The sequence below is a fragment of the Sparus aurata genome, chromosome 8 (genome assembly GCF_900880675.1).
Source record: "Sparus aurata chromosome 8, fSpaAur1.1, whole genome shotgun sequence".
Classification (NCBI taxonomy): Eukaryota; Metazoa; Chordata; class Actinopteri; order Spariformes; family Sparidae; genus Sparus; species Sparus aurata.
This window is the reverse complement of record NC_044194.1, coordinates 13,584,008-13,592,548: the sequence shown is the minus strand read 5'-3', so window position 1 is coordinate 13,592,548 and position 8,541 is coordinate 13,584,008. Positions and strand designations below refer to the sequence as shown.

The 8,541-nt window shown below is 45.3% G+C and overlaps 1 protein-coding gene across 1 annotated transcript; it reads left to right on the top strand.

Annotated features, from left to right (window-relative positions):
* The first annotated feature begins 852 nt into the window (after positions 1–852).
* epx (eosinophil peroxidase) lies at positions 853–8,518 on the top strand. The gene is made up of 17 exons (XM_030425713.1): positions 853–983; positions 1,083–1,170; positions 1,252–1,342; positions 1,422–1,597; positions 1,875–2,007; positions 2,548–2,677; positions 2,758–2,964; positions 3,142–3,508; positions 3,582–3,742; positions 3,824–4,082; positions 4,162–4,332; positions 5,578–5,815; positions 5,895–6,106; positions 6,183–6,347; positions 6,812–6,892; positions 7,568–7,664; positions 7,819–8,518. The coding sequence occupies exons 1-17, from the start codon at positions 966–968 to the stop codon at positions 7,874–7,876; spliced, it is 2,652 nt and encodes an 883-aa protein (XP_030281573.1). The 5' UTR covers positions 853–965; the 3' UTR covers positions 7,877–8,518.
* The last annotated feature ends 23 nt before the right edge of the window (positions 8,519–8,541 follow it).

Here is an 8,541-nt window from a genome sequence, read left to right as displayed (position 1 = left end):
CACATAACTAGAGAACATTATGGACAAGTGGGAAAAACTGGTGAACTGACTGGTGTATTTTTCAACAGCACCCACAGTAGACGATGGGTAATGTGGGACAACGGAGATAATGTTAATAACAACGTAATGAAATGGGACGGATGACTCATTTGATGCTATCACACACCTGGAGCATCAAAGGGCAGACGTGCGCAGAGGGAAGTCCTTCACATTTTGAGTTTTAAAGCCGGGCTCTGTGCCACAGTGACCTTTCTGTCTGATCCCCAATGCTTTATCATTGTCATTCTCATCCCTGCTCCTACATCATTTCCCAGAATCCTCACATTCCCCTTCTTCCAGCTCGCCATCCTGTGTGTGTGTGTGTGTGTGTGTGTGTGTGTGTGTGTGTGTGTCACTGGAACGGGGACGATCAGATTGAAGGCTTTGGCTTATGGGGAGACGGACACAGTTGAAATGAAAATGATCCACAGAAGATGTTGCTTACATATTGTGAAATATAAGTAATCCTGTCTTTTCAATCTGCCTCTGAATTTGTTTTCGAGAGTGTCAACATTTCAGCTGGCTCTTGAAGGACGGGTGGAATTGTTTCATTTAATTGAAATGATCCACATGTGTCAGAGGGTTTTCATCACGGCCAAGAGGATAGAGGTAAATTTGATTTGAGAGCTTCTTCGGTCGGGGCGGTGAGTCCAGTGTTTGATGTTGCCTCCCTGTCACCAGGAGGACAGATAAGGGGATTCTGCACATACCTGTTGCCCCTGCTGCCACTGTATAAATGGCAGCCTAAGATGCTTTGAGCTGGACACACACTGGCCGACCAACCCCCCCCACACACACACACACACACACACACACACTTTGGTTGGCTCTCAAGATGAGTCACGGTCAGCCCTCGGTCAGTTCCTTCGACTGTGATTAATTTTCTCTCAACCAGGAGTTTCAATTGAAGAGTTTTAAGGCTCTAGATGGACACAGCACTCATGGTGAGTTTTCCCTTTATATTATACTTTTATATTTTCTTTTAATTCAAATAGAAGTTCCACAGTTCCTGAGATGTTTAGTTAGAAGTGTTCTGGTTTCAGGTGTCCGTCTCTCTGCTTGGACTGGCTCTCGTCCTGCTCTCTCTCCCTGAGCACGCTTCACTGAGCAGAGAATTTGCCAACACCTCAGGTAGGATGTGTGGCTGATTATTACTGATGAGAGCTGCCAGGGAGGAGCCTTTCTAACTGGATCCTTGTGGGGGTTTTTCAGGAACTGTGTTTTTGGGATCTGTGTTTGTGAAGGAGGCTCTTCAGAGAGCGATTGAGTTGACTGATGCTGCTTACACTCGCACAAGTGAAAGGTAAAAATGACATGATCAATACCCACTTATATAAGGCACTGTGATGGCATCTCAAAGGCCAATCTGTAAACGTTTCCAGGGTGAAGAAGTCGCTGTCTGAAGGAGCCCTGAGACCAAGTGACCTGCTGGCTCAGTTTAAACAGATCGAAGCCACGACCAGGACTCAGGTCTGGGCTGCAGAGCTGCTGGACAACACAGTGGAGCTGATCAGAGAGATGGTGTACACTCACACTATGGAGCAGCCCAACCCTACTGGTACTGAACAGCAGCTTTAACACAACACATACAGAAATTGCTGATGAACTTAACTTATCTTAGATGCCAGGCTCTCATTACCCTGGCTCTTTCAGACTACAGATTAATGTTGTTTTAATCACATTAACACAGAGTCGATGGAAGGTGCCAGAATCAATCCCAGAGGCTTTGTGTTACTAGTTTTGAGCAAGTTAAAGCCATCTGGAGGATATCTCTGTAAATATGGTAGTTATCACTTGTTTAATTTAGTTGCTGTGTTAACTGTTTACTCTCAAAGAGCTGCTGAGTGAAGGAGACATGGAGAACCTGCTGCAGGTGACCGGCTGCTCCGCTGAGCTGCAGAGACCCAGCTGTCGCTCTGACTGTCTGTCTGAGCGCTACAGATCCTTCACAGGAGAGTGCAACAACAGGTCAGTGCTTACCTAGATTATTATAATGAACTGAAACTAAAATAAAAACTAATGTCCAATGTGAGCTGGGATCGGTTCCAGCCCTCTGCGACCCTTCAAAGGATACAAGATTACAGATAACGAAAGATATGAGTAAAAACTAAAACTAGGTGTGAAGACACATTTTACTGACATGTAGACATGTAAACAGGAACTGTCTCAAGTTTTAGTTGTTGTCAGTCTGGTCATAAGCATAAGGAGGCACTACATTTCTACATGACTGTGAGTGAGCTGCCTTCAAAGAGTGTTGAGTTTATTCTGTAATTTGTATTCTGAACAAATTAAATACCCCCATATTATAATAACACAATCTAGAACTACTAACAGAACTAGTGAAAACTAAACTAAAACTAAACATTTTAAATAAAAATTCAACCAAATGAGAAAACCCCTTCTGGAGACTAACTTAAACTAAACTAAAATGAAAACAAAAATAAAAAACTATTCTCACTCTGGTGCTCACACAAAGGGACATGTAGTCACAGATTTTGTCCTGTCTAGAAAACATCCCAGATGGGGAGCTGCAAACATCCCATATTCCCGCTGGCTGCCTCCAGAGTATGAGGACTCATGGGGGACGCCCAGAGGCTGGGACCCGGAGCACACCTACCATAACGCCACTCTGCCTCCGGTAAGAGTCGAGCAGCAGCACTCACTCATCCTCTGTCCTGTCAGCTGCTGGAGCCCCAACACTTTGTCTGTTGTCTCCAGGTGCGGCTGGTGTCTCAGGAGGTGCTGTTCACTCGCAACGACACCATCTCTCTGGACTCCACTCTGTCCCACCTGCTGGTGGAGTGGGGTCAGTGGATAGACCACGACGTGGTGCAGACGCCTCAGAGCCCCAGTACAGCCGCCTTCAGGACGGGAGCTGACTGCACCCACACCTGCAGCCGGGACACGCCCTGCTTCCCCATACAGGTGAGCTTCACTGTCAGCTGCTTCTTAGTCCAGTGTGCTCTGTTTTTCTGTCCCTCCTTAACTTGTCCCTCAATCTACATGAGGTGGAGTTGCTGCAACTCTTATTTTATTTTATTTAGTGGCAAACCTTTAACTTTCAACACTTTTCCCTCACAAAAACAAAACCTCTTCTCTCAGATCCCTTTGTCAGATCCCCGTAACGGCATCCAGAGCTGCATGCCTTTCTTTCGCTCTGCTCCCAGCTGTGTTGCCGGCGTCCTGTCTCACCGCCGCCGTGAGCAGCTCAACGCCATCACCTCCTTCGTGGATGCCAGCATGGTGTACGGCAGCTCAGCCAGCCTGGCCTCGGCCCTGAGAAACCTCTCCTCTCCTCTGGGCTCAATGGCCATCAACTCCCAGCATTCGGACCAGGAGCTGGCCCACATGCCGTTCCTGCCCCGCCTGCAGGCTCACCTGGACCCCTGTGGCCCTCGAAACTCCACCACCTCTAGGGCGTCAGACAGATCCAAGCGCCAGGAGAACACCACGTCTTGCTTTCAAGCTGGTGAGCGAGTACGTGGAGTGAGATCTCCCTGCAGATTTGAGTGGAGCTCTTGTTCATGATTGATGTTTCACAGGTGATTCCAGAGCCAACGAACATCTGGGAATGATCGCACTGCACACGCTTTTCCTGAGGGAGCACAACCGGCTGGTCAAAGAGCTGCAGCGGCTCAACCCCCACTGGAGCCCTGACACCCTGTATCAGGAGGCGCGCAAGATCATGGGAGCCATTCATCAGGTATAAATTCAGCCGGACTTCATTCACCTCTACCTACACGAGCATTCCCTTCACTCTGACCTTCTTCCTTTGCCTGTCCAGATCCTAACGTGGGAGCACTACCTGCCGCGGGTCATCGGTGAGGGCGCCATGTCTCATCTGATGCCTCCCTACAAGGGCTATGATCCTGAGCAGGATTCCACCATCGCTAACGTCTTCGCTACAGCTGCCTTTCGTTTTGCCCACGTCACCGTGCAGCCAGTGGTGAGCAGGCTGGGGCCAGGATACGCCACCAACCCACAGCATCCCCCGCTGCCTCTGCATCATTCACTGTTTGCCTCCTGGAGAGTTGTGCAGGAAGGTAAAGAACGATGCTGTCAAGCATTACACTTTGATGACAGCGATTTACTCATGTTGTCTGTTTTCTTCTGGGGTGTCAGGTGGTATAGACCCAGTGCTGCGGGGTCTGTTGCTGTCTCCGGCCAAGCTGCAGACTCCAGGTCAGATGATGGTGGAGGAGCTGAGAGAAAGGCTGTTTCAGGCACAGGGAGGGATGCCTCTGGACCTCGGGGCCCTAAACCTCCAGAGGGGCCGGGATCACGGCCTGCCAGGTACTAGCTTTATTACCTCTGATATCCATTGTATTTACATTGATACTACATAAACTGATGAATGCAAAATGAAAGCTTTCCAAAATTAAAATAATAATATTAAAGGACAAAATGAGACGATCAAGTAAACTTAAAAAGTCAGTATGCACACAGAATTTACTTGTGTTGTGCTGTTGCTGCACATAGAGGAGCTTCTCATAGCTGCAAGAACATACAATTGACTGCAGGTTGAAAACTTTTTTAATTTATAACCTTTTAATCTTTTGAAAATAATTTGAATTTCTCTTTCAGTGTTAGTCTTGTTTGGACTCACCTTAGACTGGGCCTCCTTGTGTTTGACTTGACTGTTTATTCTAGAATACTGTCTTGCTTTTGGGTGTTTGTCAAAGCAATGTAAACTCTGTTTTAGTAGGAGCTATATAAAAAGTAATTTATTATTTGGAAAAGTTTTGATTGGCAGTTACATTCTAAAGGTGAGTCATCCATTGGCACTTGCATCATTTCCTAGCAGAGTGAGCTAACTCAGATAATTTGATGGTGAGCTAACGTTAAATATGTATTTTGTAAAAGAGCTCAGGCCATACTGTAAACATTAATATGTAATGGTGCAGGGAAAGTCAACATGCGCAACTCCAACCTTCGTACACCAAACCAATGCAGCCACCTGTGATGTGAAGAAAGTCTGTTGATTCCTGAACTAGTTCCAGAAGAAGGAACGTATGTGTGTTAATTAGCACTCCAGATCCATGCAAGTCTAGTCTAATCTCTCATCAGGGTTTCAGTGTAGATATTTTGAGTAGACCTCTGCTCAGGTAGAAGCTGGGTGGAGCTCTGCTGGGAAACAATGGGCGCGCTCCAACACACAACTGGCACAGAGCCGCTGGGAGCCGGTCGGGTGTGGTTTCCATGGCACACTGTAATTACAAACGTGTACCGACAGCCGACTGATATCTCTGCCAACACTTACGCCAACACGACATCAGAATTAGGAGGATACCAATCAAGCACTCGCTGTTGCTGCCCACACAGTCCTAAAGAAGAAATATAATCAGGCAAAATAAGTGGTTGCGCCAAGGGTAAATATATGGCCCCTGTTGTGGTACAGTGTGTAGCCATTTGCCTGAAAGAGTAATGATTTATTTCATTTAAGTGCTATAATTTATTCTGATGGTGGTGTTTGTTCAGGTAATCGAAAACCTTTGATTTAGTGCTCACTCCTCTGTCCATCCCGTCTCTACACATCAGGATATGGCTCGTGGAGAAGGTTCTGCAGCCTCTCTGTTCCCAACACGACATCAGAGCTGGCCGAGATTCTGAGCAACTTCACTTTAGCTCACAAATTCCAGCTCCTGTACGGGACGCCGCATAACATCGATGTGTGGGTGGGGGCCATCTCGGAGCCCGCTCTGCCCGGAGGTCGAGTCGGACCGCTCCTGTCCTGCCTGCTGGCGAGACAGTTCAGAGCACTGAGAGACGGGGACAGGTAAAACTAACTGCGAATGTAAAACTATGAATGTTATCGTGCAAGAAGAGAAATTGAACTGTTCTTTTTCTCTCCTGAGGTTCTGGTGGGAAAGAGAAGGTGTTTTCACCAGCCTGCAGAGGAGACACCTCCACGGCATCTCTCTGTCCCGCATCATTTGTGACAACAGCCACATCACTCACGTCCCTGCAAACCCGTTCTCACGCACCGAGAGACCGGAGGATATGCTGGCCTGTTCACACCCGCTCATCCCCCACCTGGACCTCAGCCCGTGGAAAGAACCGGACACAGGTAAGAAAGTGAAAAAGAATAATTTGATATGAGGTTTGTTGCGTTGTCATGTCTCCCTGCCTGACCTCTCCTCCAGATCCCAGCTGTGGTCCGATACCCAGGATTCAATCCGGCTACTCGCTGCTGTGCAACTCTGTGATTCTGTATCAGTGTCACTCTGGATTCAAGCTGCTGGGATCTTCATCTGTCAGGTGTGATCCAAACAGCCAGCAGTGGAGCCCCAAACCCCCAACATGTCAAGGTACAGAGCCTGGACTAGGGTCAGGTGACCTGAGCGGAGTAGATATTGAAGATGAGTACATAACGAAATGGTTTATGTCTGTAAAATCACAACAGAAGTCACTCTTCCAACCACTAAGCTCCATTGGAGCTGAATTGTAGTTACTAAACGTAATTTTTCTCTGAGCCCTTAAATGATTTCTCGTCCAATACTTGAGATACAAAGTGGGAAAACCCTCATCTGCTAAGGAGGACCATGTGGTGCAACCCAAAGCTACTAAATAAATCGTGAGGTGAAATTGCTCTGTTGACCTTTTCCCAAAATGTTACCTGTTTTTCATCATCAGTTTCATCAACACTGTTGGATCACTGTCTGTCACTATAATATCTTCCAATCATGTGATTTAACTGAAAGATTAACAGTAATTGTGACTAATTGCTTCGTCCCATCAGATACAGAATGCATGTCTGCCTGATTTGTTGCAGATATCAATGAATGTGAAGAACAAACTCCCTGCCCACAAAACCTGGAGTGCCTCAACACACCTGGTTCATTTATTTGCTCAGGTTGGTTCACATATTTTCTGCCTGTTTGATATTTAGTGCTTTACTGTGAAGCACTTTGTAACTTTTGTTTTGAAAGGTACCATGTTAATCAAAGGGACAGTTACCCCAAATCAATACTATATATTTTTATCTTTACTTGTAGTGCCATTCTCCATCCAGAGTGTTTTGGTCTGAGTTTCCTTGTTTTAGAGATCAAATTTCATGGAACTAGATGGAAACCACCAAATAAATTCACCTTAAAAACTAAACAGCAATGTTGCGTTCCCTTTCCAAAAGTCATGACCAGTTTACTTAGGATAATCCACAGAGCGGTTTCATGTAGGAACTATTTCCTTTCTACAAAACTACACCCACCAACTGTATCACAATGCTAAAGGAATTGTACGCATGAAACAGAGACTCGTGTCAATTGAAGCCCATTTCCAAAGATGGATTGATTAAAAAAGAAAAAAAAAAAGAGTTCCCATGCGGATATCTCCTAAACTCTGCAACTCTCACCAAAACAATCAAGATGATTATTTATCCATCTAGATTGTTTTGGAAAAAATATGTATTTTTGACTTTGAGGTGACTGCCCCTTTATTCTTTCCTCACTTACATTGCTGAGATATTTAAAAATGTGCAACATTGAAGTGTTATTCACTTCTGTTCTTCTGTTTGTGTGTGTCGATCCAGAACCGTCCTCGCTGTCCGCCGTCTCTGTCGTCACTGCGGTGATAGTAGTGATCGGTGGTGTGGCGGCACTGCTGCTGCTGCTGCTCTGTTACCGCAGGTCAGTCACTGAAGGTAGAAGTCAATTTAATGACTACAGTGCCTTGAAATTCTGTAGTTGGCCCCGATCATTTCACAAAAACACACCAACATAGATATGTAAAACAACATAAACTTTACATCGAAATATGAATAACTAAATGTCTCTTTTGCAGATATTTTCCAAAGAAAGAAGAGTTGGTGAATGCTGGATGTTGCCAAGCAGAAAGTTAAGAGTTTGGTCAGTGTTTGTTCTAATGTTCCTGTATGTCATATGAACACTATCTGACTGTCCTCAATATATGTGCAACCTAAAATAATCATCTGTGAACTTTCTTCACCTGTTTTTGTTTTGTTTATTTATGATGATGCCATATCACACTACGGCTGAACAAATCATTATTACACATTTATAATTACCCTTGTGGTTTGTATGCTTATATCTTACAGTGTTCTCTGACTACACATTATGTTACTGACCAGTCCCCCCTAATTAACTACAACTCAAAGATGAGGTCATGAAAACAAAACAACAAGCTTACATAAGTCCTTTCAATCCGGAAACTAAAATCTTACTGGAATGTCAGCTCCAAAAACAGATTTTCATACCATAAAAATCCCTCTGAGCGGGATCTGGTCTCAATATCCCTGTGACTGATTCCTGCACACAAACCTGTTAGGCAGCTCTGTGTGTGTCTTTGTATCGAGGGGAACCAGGCTGTTCCAGGCAGCGATCTTAATCTAAAGCCAAATCAGTGTCGTGCTTCGAGAGAAATAGGTCTCTGTGTCATCCGGTTGTACCAGTTGTAAAATGAATTACGGCAATGAGTCATCATTCCCGATCTTTGGTTAAAATGTACAAAAGACCAAAAAAAACCAAAAACAAAGCATCAAAGTCA